Source organism: Anolis carolinensis, chromosome 5 (genome assembly GCF_035594765.1).
Source record: "Anolis carolinensis isolate JA03-04 chromosome 5, rAnoCar3.1.pri, whole genome shotgun sequence".
Classification (NCBI taxonomy): domain Eukaryota; kingdom Metazoa; phylum Chordata; class Lepidosauria; order Squamata; family Dactyloidae; genus Anolis; species Anolis carolinensis.
The window spans coordinates 92,346,589-92,367,048 of NC_085845.1; the positions used below are offsets into that span (position 1 = coordinate 92,346,589).

The 20,460-nt window shown below is 39.4% G+C and overlaps 1 protein-coding gene across 6 annotated transcripts in view; it reads right to left on the bottom strand.

Moving 5' to 3' along the window:
* Positions 1-679: 679 nt before the first annotated feature.
* fam107b (family with sequence similarity 107 member B) overlaps positions 680-20,460 on the bottom strand; it is a 165,454-nt gene continuing 145,673 nt past the window's right edge. For 5 of the 6 annotated variants that reach the window (XM_062981799.1, XM_003227984.4, XM_062981798.1 and 2 more), the window contains 3 exons: positions 14,039-14,222; positions 5,248-5,398; positions 680-4,759 (listed from right to left, as the gene is read on the bottom strand). In XM_062981799.1, coding sequence (XP_062837869.1) covers positions 4,643-4,759; positions 5,248-5,398; positions 14,039-14,222 — 452 coding nt within the window. In that variant the 3' untranslated portion in view covers positions 680-4,642. Of the gene's footprint in view, positions 4,760-5,247; positions 5,399-14,038; positions 14,223-17,007; positions 17,099-20,460 lie in introns of those variants that run through there. The other variant, XM_062981801.1, reaches the window with a different exon arrangement.

Genomic DNA, 20,460 nt, shown 5'->3' on the forward strand with positions numbered 1-20,460 from the left:
CTTAAGATCACCTTTGAAATCTGAAACACTGAAAATGGTCTAAATAAATTAAGCATTTACAATACCAGTTCAGCAGCTCAAAAACCTATTTAAAATAAGGTATTGGCTTTATTAAGAATTATGTTTACTGAACTCATGTAAGATCAAGGCAATGTGATGCATGCTTGTTTTGCATGCATCCACATGAGGAGACATTAAGTGTGTGTGTTTCTCTTAAAATCCTCAGCACATTGAGCTTGGACTAGATTGTGTCCAATATTTTCAAACACAGCAACACTTGGACCAATATATAATCTGAAGATTCAGCAACATCAGTGCTTAGGCTCCAATCCTGAAAGATGAACCATGATTCAGATTATTGAAAATTATTGAAAATTGAAAGGGTCCATTTAAATATGTGGGGCAAATTTAAAGAAGAGTTTAAAATGGTAGTTTCCAGGGATACATTCATCAGTATCCATTTTAAAAAAGCCTGAATAGATCAGTACAATTTATTCTTATGTTATTAAAGACTCTACTGTGAGAATAAAAAAAATCTTGTTCAAAACACATGAATGCAAAGCAAAAGTCAAGAAAATGAAATGACCTTTAGCCAACTAATTCTGTTAATCAATGATACGTTGCATGTGCACAACCATGGATGTAATTTGGAAGTAATCACCCAGTGTGACCTTGAAAATCCAAGAAGAGAGACAGAATTCAAATTTAATGACCAAAGAGAACATTAAATGCAGCAGAGTTCAAGGTCATACAGTCATACCATTGCATATTCCAAGCATTTCGCAGATTTTTTTTTATTAAGTATTAACTTTGGTTCTAAGAATTCCACCCTCATTTTTGTAACACTTTGTTAAAAACAAATAAGCAAGAGCAAATACAAAAAATTATTAAATTATGAAAACAAATCCCATTAAGGCTCCCTTTTGAATATTTATATATGTACACTCAGAAACAAATGAACGTATAGCAGAAGATTTAACATGACTTAACTTAGAACAGACAACCAGTTTTAAATTAAGACCGCTCAATTGAAAATACTACGCAGATGGAACATACGGAGAAAAAATTCGTATGGCTGTGAAACAATCTTTGCCATGAGAGTTATCAGTCCCCACTGCTGTGAATAAAGAGTTCTGGAGTATCTGCCAAATCCTGATTTTTAAACATCATTTTTTGACCAATAAACACAAAACAATTCTGAACTTCTACACAAATAGAAGCCCAGAGGATTTCCTAAATGGACTAAAAGTAAGTTTGTGTTCTATTAGTAGTATAGTAATATTACTTCCCACTCCATCCCAAATCTATTACCTACTGACATATCTATAAAGCAGGGCCTTTCCCACTCTTCTGTCCTTTCTTTAAGAGCCAGTTGATCACATCTACATGACTTATGGAACAGAATAATTAAACAGTAGATCCAAGTAAATGTCTGATCCCCAACTTGGTAAAATCCAAGGGCTCTTCGTTGTGTCCATAGGCCTTTGGTTCAGAATCTACTTATATTTTGACACCAACTTGTTGTGAATACATTAAAATGCTCATTAAAGACTGGCTGTGGAATTTGAATCTAAAAGGCCAATTTTCTAAGGAAGTAAGGGTAAATTTAGTAGGAGAGGAAGGGAAACATTTAACAGCATCAAGGCATGTTTTTCTGAGTGCTCCCATCTGCTGTGTGCAGCTTGGTGTGGCAGTGGCAAACCTGACTGTATTACCACTATAGAACTATGGGCTATTTTAAGTTAGAAACCTCTTTCAAAGTTTTCTTGAAGGGAAATAAAGGGAAATGACACTTTAAAAAAGATGCAATATTCTGCTACTAAAAGGAACCTAGCATCTTTGAAGTGGAGATCTTGTATTTTGCCTTTATTGAGGTCAAGTAACTCAACAGTAGCAGTGGTCTTCCTATTTTTCTTCTTCTAATAGTGCATGGGGAATTATTAATTCAAGTGGTGACTGATAAAATACATTGTGACAGGATTTAAATTAGAAATAAATTAAATCACAACAAAACATATTTATCATTGACATGGATTTATAATGCCTTTTTACTCTCAAAAGAGCTGCATGATTTCTGACAAAGTGCAAAGCATCATGCTAAAGGAAGGCTCTTCATGTCAATGCTACTTTCCACAGCTAATATTGATTCGTCCCCCTCAGTTTACTGTGCCTCCAGCTATGATAAAACACATCACTTATACAAGTTGGTGCTGGCAACAAACACTGTCAAGCATTATGCTTTGATGACATTGGTGCTCAGCTTTCTGAAGCAAAATCATAGGCCTGATTCCTATCTCACGTTGATATAAGCAGCTACTGAATGGGATACTTTATAACCTATATCCATATCAATACTTTTCTCCACATATGAAGCTTGGAAAAAAATACTTTTGGGACTAAAACTTCTAAACCATCTTCACCAGTGGCCATATTGGCTGGAAATGTTGGAAGATGAATTTAGTAATTAACCTTTGCAAAGTATGCATATCTGAGCCTTCATGAAAAGTTGGATTTGCAGAATTATAGCCGCCAGTGTCACTCATTCATTGGCATACCAGAAAAACTCACAAAAGCGCAAGGAACCGTTTGCACACCTGTTTGAAGACTAAAATCAATGTTGAAACAATCATGATCACATTTAGAACAGGAAGTATACATCCATTATTTATGTTTACTTCTATTTCCAGTTATATATGTGTGTGTGTGTGCACATACATCTGCAGCTAAGACACCCTGAAGACGCATGTGATTGCTCCCATGCTCGAGTGAAAACCACAAAAAGCCATCTAAAGACCATGCCCAGATGTTGTCACTAACCCATAATTTACTCTGGGAATTCCTCTGAAAAATCATGCAACTAAAATATAATTAAAACATTTATGAAATCTAGCTGGAAAAGTAGACAGGCTCAAATATTGGTCAAATTATGGCTTAAGGCCATGCCTAATAAAAACCTGACACTAGGGTGAGCAATTTATGTCCCTCTAAGTCAGTAGTTCTCATCCTGTGGGCCCCCAGGTATTTTGGCCTACAATTCCCAGAAATCCCAGCCAGTTTACCAGCTGTTAGGATTCATGGGAGTTGAAGGCCAAAACATCTGGCGACCCACAGGTTAAGAACCACTGCTCTATGTTTTGCTGGACAACTACACCTCCCATCTCTCACCAATGACTTTATTGCCTAGGTTTAATAGCCCAACAACATTTGAAGGGCCACATGTTGCTCTATACTGCTTGCACTACGAGTTTTATTTTACTGGCAATACATGTTCAATGTTATTCCACCTAATGAGAAAGGAAACCAGAATGAAGCTTCATAAAAGAAAGTGATCAGAAGAACCCTAAAAGCATTCTCAAATGTGACTGCAATCCTACACTTGCTTACCTAGAACTGAGCAACTTTCTTTCAAGTAAATATAAATGGACCAGCCCTGGAATGCAACATAATTTGAATATCCTACTTGTAGTCAGGTATTGGCAGGCATTCTTTTATCAGTCCCACTACAGCAGCGTATAGACTAGTGGCCTTTCTGATGTTAATGACCCACCACTTCCATCATTTCTCACCTCTGGCTAAGTTGGCTAGGACAAACTGCTCACCACAGAACTAAACAGAGCAATAAAATACCTGGAGAGCAAAGAGTATGTTCCAAAGATACGTGTGTTCCGGTTTTAGCACAAAACTGGGTGGTTTTCAAACATTTCCTTCTTTGAACAATTTTCTCAGAAACGTTGTGTGAAGTGGTATGTTGTGTGATATCAGAAGCTGATGTCTAGGCACACAATCAAACTCAGGCAGCCCAAAGACACAAAATTAGTTGAGTAATTATTTGGGTACTGAGGGAAAAAGCAAGAAAAAGAATCAGAGAAAAAGTCAATGGCAATGTAGACACTGTTAGTGACACTGCACAAGAGGAATCATGTGCTAAATGAGGATGCCTAATAATGTCAGTGTGGGGTGGATGGGAAAAGAGAGGAACCAGCTGCTCTTTTGAGAGAGTTCCAGGAAACAGAACTTCACTACAAATGCAGGCAGAGGTGACTTGTTAACATATTTTACTTGCTTAATGATAGAAAACATTAAGCTTTTTTCTACTTTTTAATCATTATCCATGATAATGTCAGTATTGCCCACACACTAGCACTGGACAAAATAAAACAAACTTCAAGTCTAAAGGAAACTACACTACTGTCTGACAATGGGAAAAGAACTGGTCATTTTTGAAGCAGACATTCCACACACAGGATGTACAGAAAAGTGGTTTCAGAAAACTTTGTTTTTCTGCATAGCAGAACTTCACAAAGTAGGAGCAACAAAATGTCTATACACACTAGCCTGAGATGCCCACTAAACTGGGATAAGGAACAAGCAAGCAATGTAACAACTCAAATTGTTTCCCGGGTCAAGTACTTTGGACATGTCTTTCAATTGACAACAGGTTGCTTGTTCATCCACTGATCTCTGTAGTATTCTTGGCGAGTTTCATTGACCGCGCAGCCTTTTGGACACAGAGGTTCCAGAAATTGACCTTGTAAAGAACCGTGTTTTTTGCCCAAATTCAGGCAAAAGAGTGAAGCTTTCTGCAGAAGTCCCCCCCTGGCAAAAAATGAGGGAATGGCTTCAAGTCAACAAGGCTCCTCCTTTATGTGGTTTGAGCGTCTTCCGAATCTTGGGCTGTCCTCCTCAAGTTGCCTTTCACTTTGACGAATTCAGGTGCATTTTCTTGCTCTTCTTGGATCTTCTGTTTTTCCAATTCAAGCTGAAAACAAGATAGATTATTTAAAGAATAAAAATAAGAGCCAGGGGATACTTGTAAATCAAAGAAAACAAGAATCATGTTTCTCAGGTTATAAATTATAACCAGAGAAAAGAACTAGATATAGTCTTTGAGATGGTGTATAGGGTTTAGCTTTGATAATGGCATAAAAAGGAAGAACTGGGAAATTATCTGACCCCCTCATTCTCTTCCCATTTTTCAGGGTCACCTTGAAAAGGGGAACACATTTCCTGACCATCTTGCCAGTTAGTTATCGACAAAACCATCTTCAATGTATTTGCCCCTATAATTTTAAAATCTGCTATTACCAATTGTTTTCAAACACATGTGGAACCAGCAATCAGATGCTGTGAACTTTTCATTACCTTCCTTTTAAGATTTCAAAATAGCTTCCAGCTGTTCTGTGGGGTCTAATGCAGTCCTTCACTCTGGAAGCTTGTCTGCTAATATAACTTTCATTTCCCCTTTACCTGTTCCAGTTTTTGTTGTCGTTTTAGTAGCTCTATTTCCAAGTCTGATTTCTTCTTCTGAGCCTCTTCTTCTTTCTGCTTGAAAACTAGGTCTCTTTTTCGTCTTTCCATCACCTTTTGTAGCTCTGGCTTGTTCTGAGGAGCAAGACCCCTTGGAAAAAGGCAAAAGATTCAGTGTTGAGAAACAAAGCTCCAAGATGTCATATTTGCACTATACTACTAGACCACTGGACCACCCTAGAATCAGTAAATTTAACTGATTCAATTCATATGAGCTAAGGAATTATCTGAGAAAGAAAGCATTGGGGGAGGGTTCAGGTGTGTGTGTGTATATATATATATGGATCTGAGGAAGCCAGCCATAGATGCAGGCAAAATGTCAGGAGAAAATGGTACTGAAACATGCCCATACAGCCCAGAAAACTCACAGCAACCCAGTAATAGCAGCCATGAAAGTCTTCGACATACCTTAGGGAGATTTCTCTGAATATACCACAATACATAGAGAAATAGTAACAGCTGGGTGTTTGGGGTTTGTTTTTTTTTTTTGCACAGTCGTGATTATTACAAGTATCCAATATAGAAATAATCTAAAAGTCTGAGTTGAACACAGCAGTCTTAAACCCAAAGATTCTTAGATTAACTGCTGAGGAACACCACCATTCCACCCCATTCCCACTTAGCTTTTGAAATATCACATCAGCTTCACAATCCAATGGGCACAACTTTGCTTGGTTTTCCCGGGTTCACCTATGTGAAATCTACTAGAGTGCAATATTATTCACATGCATGGGTATTTATCATATTTCAGATGCTCCATTGATATAAGAAAAACATAGATATATAGTGTGTCCATGTTTTCTATGATGACAATTTCACAGCTAAAAAAAGACACATCCTGATTACTGCTCTTTGACAACCCAGAAATGACTGTGCTTGAGGACCTGCACTACTTAACAAAGTGAGGAGTTTTTGTCGGAGGAGTACGGATAGGCATAGCTACAGAGACAGCTACATGATATATGTACAAGAACAGCCAGTAGGCTGTTAGGAATTGTGGGAGTTGAAGTCCAAAACACCTGGAGGGCCAAAGTTTGCCCATGCCTGATACTGATGATGGAATGCAGTTTGACTCCACTTTAACTGTCACAGCTTAATTCTATGAAATCATAGGAGTTATAGTTTTACATCTTTTGTTTTCTCTGCCAAATAGTGCTGGTGCCTTACCAAACTACCACTCCCACAATTCTATAACACCGAGCCATGGCAGTTAAAGTAGTGTCAAACTACATTATATCGACAGTGTGGATACACTCTTAGTCATCAATTTGTGCTATGTAGGAAAGGTTCTCTTGGTGCTCAAAACATGCCACTAGATGGTACTAAAGTGCAACTTCCAACTATGCAATCCTCATAGAAAGATGATAACAGACCCAACCAGACACCATTCTGTCCATCATTATCTATGGAAATGGAATGGAAATCAAATTATTCTACACAGTAACATAATCAACACATGTTGCCATTATTTCAAGAGAGTTTGTTTTATTCTAATTAAATGCTCCCAAGCCTTTGCTTCATTTTTTTGCTTTCATTTCATAAAGAACATTTAGGATTATTCTGCTTCTTCATTAATATTTTTAAAAGATAGTAATATTCTTCCAGATTGCTAAAACAAAACCTAAGCCTGCAAATACAGAAGTGCTGGGATAAGTGGCAAGGCCCTGACATTTATATTTTATTTCATTACTATTTCAAATGTTTTAATACAATTACTGGTAAGTAATTTGAAATTGCATTAGAATTATATTATGTTGTTTCAATTCAACGGATTTCAAGATACAGGCCATGGTGGGCAAAAATTAATATGCAATGACATATCTCAGACAATTTTCCAAAACATAACAAGTGTTGTGGGGAAAGGAAGTGTGGATTTGTTTCTGGCTCTAAAAACAAACAGTTTGATTACATAGCCAACAAAAAATGTTGTCTTGGTTTTTAGTTCTGTTCCTGGGAAATGATTTTATTGATCAACTAATTGGCCTTATCAAAACAGACAATATAATTGCAAAAAACAGTATACATCTAGTCTGGGTAAAATTATAAATATATAAGGACAGAGATAAAAAGTGATGGTGGCCAACATGTAACCGAAGGCACCTTAATCTTAGGTATATATACCAGAGGTCTGTTTCTGGGGTTATTTGGGACACTGGTTCAGAAAACTGCAGTGGATAGACTGAATCAGCCCCAGTTTTTTAAGACATAGTTATCATGATTTTCTATGGGTGAGCAGATGGTGACAGGTAGATGGCATATGTTCTGTAGCTCACAAACTAGATGATGGAAACAGGTGCAAATTTTGGAATCAGCAGGTCAAAATATACATTTGAACAGGCTAACATTTGAAGTATCAAAATGTTGGCTGGTCAGTGTTATGTGCTTAGAGGCACTCTCTTCTCAATATGCACATTTTGCTGATTTTTTTTAATTGGCTTCAGTTAGTGGATCTCAGATCTGTCCAAACAAATAAATCCTGAAATCTGAGCTCTGTCCACTTTACAGCTTTGGACAAGCTGTGGCACGTGAACCCGTCTGAATCATATCCATGTTTTAGCATGATATTTAACATGATGAACCAATAGAAACCTCCAACCAGTAGTATAGTGCAGTGCTAGGTAAAGGTAAAGGTTTTCCCCTGATGTTAGGTCCAGTCATGTCTGACTCTGGGGGTTCGTGCTCATCTCCATTTCTAAGCTGAATAGCCGGCGTTGTCCGTAGACACCTCCAAGGTCATGTGGCCGGCATGACTGCATGGAGCGCCCTTACCTTCCCGCCGGAGCGGTACCTATTGATCTACTCACATTGGCATGTTTTCGAACTGCTAGGTTGGCAGGAGCTGGAGCTAACAGCGGCCGCTCACGCCGCTCCCGGGGTTTGAACCTGGGACCTTTCGGTCTGCAAGTTCAGCAGCTCAGTGCTTTAACACACTTCGCCACCGGGGCTCAATGGTTAATGCCACAAATATAGCATTGATCTGTGGGACATCAGAATAAATAATGCCAGTCCCCTGAGAAGCATTGGTGTAATGGAGCCAGAACTCAAACCCTAAGACTTTTGATGATCAAGATCTATGGCATTATATATGATCCTCCTTTGATGAGCTTCAGTTCCCCCTGAGTTTAATTGCTGCCCTAACCAAAAACAGTGATTATGTGCTATAAGGAGCTGTTGTATTTCCTGCTGTTTTTGTGGGTAGCTTGGTCCTGAGCTGGCAAAGCTCCTTAGCTTTACACAAGACCTGGTCCCTGTTGGAAAGTAAACTTTTGCTAGAAATTGTTTTGCATCGGCACAGCTGCCTGTACTTTTGGACTCTCTGCTGAGGTGTTATTATACTGTATCAATACTTTTCTCCACATATGAAGCTTGGAAAAAATACTTTGGGGGCTACAATTTCCACTATACAGACTGCCCTGGTGAGAGTGTGCCTTTCAAACTTTGCTACCCTGCTCCTGAGTGGATACTACTGACACTAATAATTCTCAAAAGGGTGGAAGTGGGGCAAATAGAAACAGTGGAAATGAGGAAAGGTGATGGCACTAACAGATGCAGTGAAACAGTGCTTGCTTCCACCATACATACATGCCTATACAGTGAGCAGAAAACATAGTGAAGTTTCCCTCTCATCTGTATTTATGAGGGTAAATTGGAAAGGCCTCAAACACTGGCTTGCCCTCTGCCCTGCCAAGAAGTAGCTGTCCCATAGTCAAGGAATGGGGAATAGCTCCTCATGGGATAGGAGTCCCAACCCAATAATTTGCTGGCTGGTTAGGGTTTTATTGTAGCAGAAGCAATTAACTTACAGATTACAAATTCACCCGGCTTAAAAACTCAGCAATGCTGAGACAATTAAATTAAATTCACTCTTGGCTTTCCCCTGTAACTGGAATGCAGGGAAAAAGAACAGGTAAGCCAACCAAGAAATCCAGTTTCTACTCATTGGGGCAGTTGTGGGCGAGATTCCAAACATTCAACTTCCTAAATGAAAATGTGTTATCAAGTAGCACAGGGTGTAGCCAGAGTGTGAGGACTCATTGTGTCTGCAAGCTATTCAGTGATGGAAGTGAAACTCGGACTGCTCCCCACAGCGCCTCGATCTAACTTCCCCTCACTGGAATTTTCTTGCATCCTCCCTTGCTCCACAACACCAGAAAAATAATGTAAACACCAGGCTACCAGCAGGCTTCAAAGGTCAATCTGTTGACCTTTTATTCCCCATCTCCAAAGTTATTTTATTTTGCATGTTTTCTCTGAGTGAGCAGTCTTGTTTCCTTTAAAAAGGGAATACAGGTTGAGTATCCCTTATCTGGAATTCCAAGATATAGGCAGTCCCCAAGTTACAAACAAGAGAGGTTCTGTAGGTTTGTTCTTGAATGTGTTTGTAAGTCAGAACAGGTTCATTTTAAAAGTGTAACTCCAGTCACACATACACAGAGAGAGAGAGCTTTGGATAGCATAGGGAAGAGTTGACACCCTGGTAGTTTTGTTTTGCTATCTGTGCACCTGTTCAGAAGATTTCACCTCACTTTCTATCCCTATGAAAATTGGATTTTGAAAAAAAAATGGCTTGCTGTGGAAACAAGAATTTGTGAGAAAGCTTCTGTGGATACACCTTTTCCTCATGATAACTATTCCAGTCAAATGTTTTTAACTTGGGGACTGCCTATACTGCAGTATCCAAAATTATTCACATGGATGATCGAAATAATGACACCTTTGTTTTCTGATGTACAGAAATTCAGTTTCCTGTACAAAATTGTATAAAATACTGTGTATAAATTTACCTTCAGGCCACATGTAAAAGGTGTATATAAAGCATAGATGAATTTCATGTTTAGACATGGGTACCTACTCCAAGGTATCTCATTATGTATATGTAAGTATTCCAAATCCCCCAAGCCCATAAAATAGAACACTTCCAGCACCAAACATTTTGTATAAGTGATACTCAGATTTAGAATTATGCAGTTCCTCTAAATGTTATTGAAACGTCATTCCCATCTAACCAATACAGGCAATAAGGACAAATAGTGGGCACTGCAGTCCAACAGTGTCTGGATGGCCATGCAATTTTGATTCCCAAATAATAAGCAAAAGAGGCTTAACACCAAAGGTATGTGATGTGCTTCTTGCAAACTGTAATTCCAATGAAAATTGAGGTAAATCCAAAATTAGGTACTCTGTCATGAAGCATGATGACAGAAATGTAAATACTGATGAGAAATGTACTGCATGATATGTGTGTGTGTGAGAGTGTACCTACAAAGAGAAATGGAAAAGACTTCTGAATACTCAGAAAGATTTTATGTTAATGTATGGATATAGTTCAGTTTCTGAGCTTGCTTTAAAAAATTGGAGAATAAACATGTAAAATAATCTCTCTAACTCTTTAATAACATTTTCCAAGGTGGTACTTGGACTTTGATGTTTAATCCCGTTAATTAAAAAAAGAGAAAACCTTGCCCTCAATTTTCTCTGAATACACTGGCAGAGAACACACATATACTTTTTATAGTCATTTCGGAAATATTCAGTACCAGGGAGACAAAATTAATTTTCCAACTTTGCCAACTATCTGGTTGGAGCGACTGACAAAACAGAAAAATGTTACATTTATCTTAAAGATCAATATGCAGATCAACAATCTGGTAGATCTGCTGCTGATCTGCCTTCTTGTACATCACCTTAGCTTATCTAAATAAATTATTCCTACTGAACATTTAGTGCTGGTATTTCATCATTCATATCATGTAGATTTACTTCTATTTTTATGAATTGTTCACATTCTATTTATCAATGGCAGAGCTTGAAGAAAATTTACTTTTCTGGACTACAATTCCCAGATTCTCTCAGCTAGAATGGGAGCTTCTGGATACATATGAATAAAATCTAGACCAGCCCATGAAATTTTGGAACACATCTAGTGCCATTTTGAAATCTGTATCCAGAAAGTGAACATACATTGAGATGAAAAGACCAAATGATTCTGTGTATTTCCTCTTTGTGTAAGTAAATAACAGTAGAGAGATCCATCCACATATGCTGGGTCTAAAGAGGTTTTAGATACTATTTTTTTTTTGATCTTCAATCACCTTCTTGGGTTTCTCTCCAAGAAGAATGCACGATGTTTTCCAAATTTTCCTTTGATAAGTCCTGTTCGGGAACAAGAAAATTTGGAAAACATACACTGAATGCCTGAAATTTCACTTCTTTTCAGGAGGACTCAATTTGCATTGGAAAGAACTCAATGCTCTCTGATGATATTAGTTCCCGTCTTTGAAACAGGGGAGCGAGCCTCCACGGTGTTGTGGTTTGAGCATTAGGCAATGATCATGGTTCAAATCCCCACTCCGTCATGGAAACCCACTGCGTGACCTTGGATAAGTGATGTTTTCTCAGCCACAGGCAAAGGCAAAGGCAAACCCCTACTGAAAAATAAGCCAATATAATCCCATCAAAAACTGAGTTACTGAACCGAATGGAAATTTACTAAGTGAACACTTACGTAAATTCCATAGATTTAAGGTATATATTCTACTTGGTTGGCAATTGGATTTAGGCCAAAACACAGATCTACCCTACAAAATTACTTTAGGCAAAAGTTGTATATTCACTAATGCTATCAGGGAACTATGACCAGCAAGCAGCAGCTTATTATCATTCATAAGGTATCTTGGCAAAAAAAATCAATACAGGGTGCAATACATGATCAATGTGGTACAATCCTCAAAACAGCAGTACGTGCAAGTGAATTCTGCCTGTTCAAGAAGCATATCTTTGAGGCTTTGATTATTATTATTCTAAATATGGACAAATAAGCTTTAAATGCTTGAGAACTTGGCAGACTATGGGATAGAAATGCAATGCTACAAAGCTAAATCATACTAGGAATTATGGAAATGCCATCTTTATTTTATCTTGCTAAAGAAAAATCAGGCTGACTTTATCTCTCAAAAATAATCAAAATAACTTTATATGTGATTTGTGTTGCTCTCTCCTCAGTGAATATACATCTTCTATGGACTAAACAACATTTCAAAAGGTCATGCTATTGATTTTCTTACTATAAAACACTTAACTGCACTGTTGTTTACGGAACTATTAATTCAGCTGATAGTCTGACATATATGGATGCTGCACAAACAGGACTTTATTAAAAGGAGCTTAACTTTGGACAAAGTCACATCAGGTCTCATGAAACTAAAATATACAACCTCTTACAGAATGTCATGGATTTGTCTCCCTGAACTGTAATTCCACATGTTTATTTGCTTCCACCTATTATACTTAGGGATTCTTCAAAATACTCTCATGTTATTCTTCAGTAAAACACTAAACAGAAATATTGGACTTAATCCCTTCCCCCATGGGCATTCCTTTTGATTTGTATGTCTCCTTATTTAGATTGTAAGCCAGAGGGCAGGGAACTGTCAAATTAATAATTTCTAAGCCTCTCTAAGAGCATTTGTAGCCAAAGAGCAAAGTATAAATACTCTAAATGTGTATCAATAAATATTTATTGAAGGACTAGAATAAATTTCTGCCTACTTTCCCCAAAGAAGAAAATGTTTCTATTGTGTAAAAATACAGTACTGTCCTTGCAAGCAATATTCATATCATGTTTTAAAATGCAAAAGGGAGGGAACTAGAACCACATAAGAGTATATACTGTTATTGCTCTGGCTGAAAGATTTCATTTGGAATGCTGGAATTGTCAAAATAGTACCATGTTCCCCCAAAATAAGACACTGTCTTATATTTATTTTTCCTCAAGAAGGCACACTATGACACTATGGCTTATTTTCAAGCGATGTCTTATTTTTTACTAAGTATGGTACAACAATCTGCATTTATAGGATGATCTCTCTGGGCTCATAGCAGACTGCTTGCTGAAGCTTTTCCCCTATCCCCTGGTGTTATGTGGGGTGAGAGAGACCCACAGACTAGTTGGTCAGTGCTGGGGAGCAGAAGCTTTATTGGTGTGTGTGGGGGTGAGAGAGACCCACAGACTGTTGCTGATTGGTGCTGGGGGAGAGAGACCCACAGTGCTGAGTAAAACGGCAGCCACAGCTTTACTTCTTCCCCCTGAGGACACACAATACCTAAAGCAGAGCGTCCTGCTCCTCACTTCACTGAGGAAACTTTTACTTTCACTTTCTATGTCTCTCTCTATGCCTCAGCTTGCAGCACACACAGAACGACCGAGACCTGACAAGGGGGAGCCGACCTTGTATGCTGCATAGATATTCCTATCACTACGTCTTATTTTCAGAGTATGGCTTATATTGCGCAAATGCTTAGAAATCCTGCTACAGCTTATTTTATGGATATGTCTTATTTTTGGGGAAACAGGGTATTAATAGTCCAGGATAGTCTAGTGATGGCTTTTAATGGCATTGATTACTTGGTGCAGAACCAGTCTGCTGGGTCCTAAATAGGAAAAATAACAAGAAATTCCTTTCTCCTACCAATGAAAGATGATGTCCTTATGGTAGAATTGAAGGAATCTTTGTTTTCCCAGATGTTGTGGTATTACAACTCTCAGTATCTGGCCATGTTGGCAGGCATTGCCGAAAGATGTAGTCCAACAATATTTAAAGGGCTATAGGCATTCCAAAATTGCTTTACTTTGAAAGTGTATGAGAACAGGCACCAGGATCAAAAATCTTATTTGCACATGATTGGAAATTTAAACCACATTAGATGATATAAGTAAAACATTATTTCTTACCTTTTCTGATTCATTCGGAGTTCTCTGTGAAGGTCTTGATGATTTCGGGATGATTTTACTGGATTAATTAGTTTCTGAGGTCTAATTAACTCAGGATTGTCCTCATCTATATAATCTGGTTCTGCCATGATACTTCTTGGAATAAAAGAAGGCTCTCTGAATTCAGAATCCACAATCAAGGTATCTGTAATACAGAAAGCATTCCTTCTCAGCTTTGTGGAATAACAGAAAAATGTTATCAAAATATCTGCTAACACTGGTACACTGTAGGCATTAAAAGGATTAGTTGACCAGAGCAGAAACGAAGCACAAAGAATTATTTTTTAAAGTTAGCATAAATTCCTTAGAGTTCTAGCTACCTTGCTCCTAAATGTACAGATTAGTCCAGGTTCATATGGAGAGACATCCTTCTTACTGTACTAGTAATCCCCGGGTTACAAACAAAATAGGTTCTGTAGGTTTGTTCTTAAGCTGAATTTGTATGTAAGTCAGAACAGGTACATTTTACAGTGTAGTGTAACTCCATCCATTTTTTAGAAAGTTTTGTATAGCATAGAATAACACCCCTGTAATGTTTATTTAGATGTCTGTGCTCCTGTTCAGAAGATTTCACCTCACTTCTGTCCCTGTGACAACTTGAATTGGAAAATTGGGGTTGTCATGGAAATGAGAATTGGTGATAAAGTATCAGTGAGGCACCATGTAAGGGGTGAGACACCCCTTACAGGAGTGAATTTCCCTTCCTAGAGGTAGATTTCCTCTCACCCTATTTGTAACAAGGAGTTGTAAGTTGTATGTTTGTAACTGGGGGACTGCCTGGACATAGTAAAAACACCTAACCTTGACTCTTGGGCACTTTTGTCTGTTAATGGCCCTCCCCAAATCCTGTACTGGAGTATGGCAATTACATACATTTCCACAACACTGCCTACTTTTACCATTTTTCTTCAAAGAATATATGATATCAAATCACTTGGCACAGAAAACGTTTACTCAAATGTACCTTCATGTCAGACCTGCATATTAACCACAGGAATTACTACTACTAAAACGTCTCCAACTGCTATTACGTTTGTTATATCCTGCCCTTTTCCCTGTATGGGAAAAACAGGGAAATTTAAACAAGGCAGCTTAAAGCAACACAGTTGAAAATTCACAGGACATAAATGCTGAAAAGCAATTATTTATTTATTTATTTATTTGCATCACTTTTACCCCGCCTTTCTCTCCGAGGAGACTCAAAGCTCAAAGACTCAAAATTAAAATTCATTCATAACATGACTATTAAAAACAACAATATATAAAATACAAGCATACTGTTCTTCCTTTTTTAAAAAAGCCATTTCTCGTGGGTCTGCTGGAATAAAATGGTTTTACCTACTTTAAGAAAGATAATAAGGGGAGTACCAGTTTAGCTTCTTTGGGAAATGGGTTCCAGATCCTGAGAGCAGCCCTTTGGAAAGCCCTCTCTCGAGTTCCCACCAAATGTATCTTTTAGATTGGTGTGACAGAAAGAAGGTCCTCCTCCAAAGATCTCAAAACCTGGTCAGGTTCGCATAGGAGAATACAGTTCTTCAAATGATCTGGACCTAAACCTTTTGTCCTTTTATAAGGAGTTGTACTCTCTGTAGTTTTGTCCCTAATTGGCTGCTATCACTGCACAAGATCACCCTGGGCTGTTTGGAAGGCTGTTTCACACCCAGAACCTTCTCTATGAGAGTTGGTGGACTAGTTCATCCAACTTTGAGCTCTGAGCTGGCTGGGAAAATTCTTTCAAGAAGAAAAAAAGATGTTGCATACCACACCTTATACTTTAATTCAAGCCAGTTAAAGGCAGCAGCAAAGCCTGCCTGTTCCAAATAAACCCTGAAAAGGTTACCAGAAACACCCCAAAAATAGCAATATTCCTCTGAAGTAAAACATAGAACCCACTAGGTTTGGTGTTTTGCTTTGGAGGCGTATCGCCAATTTTGGGGACTTTTAGGAACATGAACCCCTTCATTTTCATTATAAACAAAAATGTTAATAATCATTGAGAAGGCCTGCATGCAGGATTGCTCTAAATATTTACATTATGCCAACAGGTTTGTGTGTTCTACATATGAGAAGAAAGAAAAACCTGCTGGAAAACTATCCAGACAAGGGAAACAGGGATGTGTTTCCCTAACATTAAATGGCATAATTTTTGGACCAAGTTGATTTGTTTCAAGGCATGTTCATATGTTCATTTGTTCTCTTCCAGCAATACCATCCAAAAGAAAAAAAAAACTTATTTCATTTACATTTTTTTCTTAGATTGTAACACACTGTCACGAAATGCCCACAGTCTTGAGAACTTTAGCAGAAAAGCAGTATATATTGTTAATATAGCAAGTGAACAAATAGACTTTGGAAACTCATTCTGCATCCAGAATTTGCATTGCACACAAGACAAAGCATACAGTATCAAGAAGAAATACTACCCCATTATGCTGTAGTTGCTTGTAACAGCGTCAGTCACAGTGCACAACAGCAGCAGCTTTGCCAGACAAAACGACTAGGTCAAGTCTCAAAAGAAAAGGACACATATGGTTTCTATATCCTGAATTTCCCCCTTATTTTTAGTTTTGCTCCATGGTCCCTAAAGAACTTCAAAAGACAGGAGTATTAAGCGTGTCAATCTCTGGGAGACTTAATCTACAAAGCTAAACAATACTAAATAGACATTTTGCTCCAAATGATTTAGAGATACATCTCAAAAACCTTGAAATTTTAAATTGTTGGTTGGCCAGCTATGTCTCGACTCTCATATTATGTGTCCCAAAATTTTCCCATCATAAAAACAAAATTGTTGAGGTACAAAACTAGTAGACTTTGCCCGCTGCACAGCATGGAGATAAGTATTTCAAAAGGTAAACACAGTGCACTAGACATGTCTTTCCAAGGTAGCTCAACTACAGATAGGCATATTTAAAGAAAAAAAAACTAACCTCTCACTTGGCAAACAAAGGAGTTTAAGGTTCCAGAAATTTCTATACAAAATGCTGTAACTCAAAACAATTTATCAAACTGGTTAGGTTTTAGCAGATATCTTATACCCAGTTTCATTTATAGCTGTTTAAGAAATGTAAATAGTGAGTGATTAGTTCAGATTAATCATTAAGCTAGAAAAACATTTCTTTCCATGCAAATAGACTTGGAGAGAAAGGCCTGGTGGAAAATCTTTGTTGAAACTGCTGTTTTAAGTCAGTTTGCAGGTGGGGGTTCTCAAAACAGTTCCTTTTCCTTGAAGGCAAGTAGGGAATGGCTGTTACATTGTTATAGCGTGCTTTAGAGCAACCTTAAGGCAACCCTCTGATGAAGGATTCTTGGCAAGATTTGTTCAAAGGGGCTTTGCTTTGCCATCCTGAGTCCCCTTGGGGTATAATAAGTGTTGTTATTTTTGTTGTTGTTATCCTCTGAGGCTGAGAGGGTGTGATCTGCCCAAGATTTCCCGGGGGGGGGGGGGGGTCCATGTCTGAACTGAGGTTTGAACCCTGGTCTCCAAGCTCATAGTCCAATACTCAAACCACTATACCATGGGATAGTACAAATCAAGAAATCCCTTATTTAAATCCTATCTTTAGAGCAACCCGCCCACTTTATGGGATTATAATATGGATTGCAACCTGAAATGCTCGACATAAGATTTGGTCTTGCAGAATGTTTAGAAAGTGTAGCTAGTGAAAAAACATGAGAGTCTGAATGATTCACATTTACACTTTACAGACTAATCACAGCAGTCGTCCATTTATTGCATTCCTTTTCAGTTTGCTTCTTGATTGAATTTGAGGTGTTGGTGCCTATCTATAAAGACCTCACAGTTTACAGCTAGGATATCTGAACAGCTGCCAGCACCTTTAAGAACTTGCCTATTTATTGTGATCATCCTTCCCTACAAAAAAGGTTCAGTTCACAGGAATATATAATAAGGGGCTTTTCTATGGAAGTACAGTACCACATTAAAGAATTCCTGCCCAAAGCATTATATAGAAAAACATTTTTATTACATTAAGTTTTTAACTTTTTTTAAAAATTGAGAGTGGTACTTTAATTTCAGCTCTGTTTTTTATTTTAATACGACTGAAATTTTGGTTTGAGGTTTTCTTTTCTTTTGTAAACTGCCTTGGAGTACTTCTTAGGGTGAAAAGCAGAACTGAAACATTTGCATATATAAAGGAGCTTCCAGATCCTTTCCAGTTCTAGGATTCAAAGATTTAAAAGGCTTCTAATTAAACAATGATTGAAATAATAATAATAATAATAATAATAATAATAATAATAATAATAAATTTATTCTTATATCCCGCCCCATCTCCCCGAGGGGACTCGGGGCGGCTCACAACAATAATAAAAACAGTGACAAATTACACATTGTAAAATCAAACATGAAAAGCAGTCATACAATCAATACATACATCACATGTTAAAAACAAGGAGATAAAACAGTTCTAGGCTGAAATAGAGGGCTTCTGTAGCTTCGTGGCAGAAGTACTCAGCAAGGTATCAATAATCATGGCAGAACACTCTCTAATTAAATTAAATGGGCAGACAAATCAACCCCCAAAAATTAGTCGTCGAAGGCCCTCTGGAAAAGCCAGGTTTTAAGGCTTTTTCGAAAGGCAAGGAGGGTGGGGGCCTGTCTAATCTCCCTCGGGAGTGAGTTCCAGAGGCGGGGGGCCACAGCGGAGAAGGCCCTCTCTCTCGTCCCCACCAGCCGCAACTGCGAAGGTGGTGGGAGCGAGAGGAGGGCCTCCCCCGAAGAGCGAAGAGATCGTGCAGGTTCATAGGGGGAGATGCGGTCTCTAAGGTAGGTGGGTCCCAAACCGCTTAGGGCTTTGTAGGTGATAACCTGCACCTTGAATTGGGCCCGGAAAACAAACGGCAGCCAGTGGAGCTCCTTAAACAGAGGCGTAGAACGCGCCCTGTAGTTTGCTCCTGTTAGAAGCCTGGCTGCCGAGCGCTGAACTAATTGCAATTTCCGGGCCGTCTTCAAAGGCAGCCCCACGTAAAGCGCATTGCAATAGTCCAGTCTAGAGGTAACTAAGGCGTGGACCACCGTAGTCAGATCAGACTTCTCGAGGTATGGTCGCAGCTGGCGCACAAGTTTTAGTTGTGCAAAGGCCCTCCCGGCCACGGCCGACACCTGAGCCTCAAGCGTCAGCCCCGAATCCAGGAGGACCCCCAAGCTGCGGACCTGCACCTTCAGGGGGAGTGCAACCCCGTCAAGCACAGGTTGCCACCCAATACCCCGATCGGACTTTCGACTGACCTGGAGGACCTCTGTCTTATTAGGATTAAGTTTCAGCTTGTTCGCCCTCATCCAGGCCAACACAGCGGCCAGACACTGATCCAGTATCCGAGGGGCTTCCTTGGATTTTGGTGGAAAAGAGTAGTAGAATTGGGTGTCATCCGCGTAGAGATGGCACCGAACTCCAAAACCCCGGATGACCTCGCCCAGCGGTTTCATGTAGATATTGAAAAGCATGGGGGACAGAATAGAACCTTGCGGGACCCCACAGGACAATGGCCAGGGGTCCGAGCAGGTGTCCCCCAGCTTCACCATCTGGGAACGCCCCTCTAGGAAGGACTGAAGCCACTGCAGAACAGTAACCCCAAGGCCCATCCCGGAGAGACGTCCCAGAAGGATACCATGGTCGATGGTATCGAAAGCCGCTGAGATATCCAAGAGAACCAGCAGGGTCACACTCCCCCTGTCCAGCTCCCTGCGGAGGTCATCCACCAAGGCGACCAAAACCGTCTCGGTACTGAAACCAGGCCTGAAGCCAGACTGCGATTGGTCCAGAGAATCCGTATCATCCAAGAATCCCTGGAGCTGAGAGGCAACCACCCGCTCCAAGACCTTGCCTAAAAATGGAAGGTTGGAGATTGGTCTGTAGTTATGCAAGTTGGACGAATCTAGGGAGGCCTTCTTTAAGATAGGTCTCACCACCGCTTGTTTTAGATTAGATGGAAATCTACCCTGCTCCAAAGAGGCATTAATTATTCTCATAAACCAATCAACCAACCCACCACTGGCCTGTTTTAAAAGCCAAGATGGGCAAGGGTCAAGGGCACAGGTGGTCGCCCTCACCGCTCCAAGAATCTTGTCCACATCATCAGGCTGCACAAGCTGAAACGAATCCCACAAGATCGAACAGACAGAAGCCTCGGTTACCTCACCTGGCATTGCAACAAGGCCAGCATCTAAGTCGGAACGAATCTGAGCGACTTTGTCTGCAAAATGGTGAGCGAACTCGCTACACCGAGTTGCCGGGATGTCAGGTGCCCCCCCAGCCTGAGGAGGGTGGAGGAGCACCCCAACAACCCGAAACAGCTCTGAGGATCTAGTTGTTGCAGACGCAATGCGGGCAGTCGAGAAAGCCTTCCTGGCTGCTCGCAAC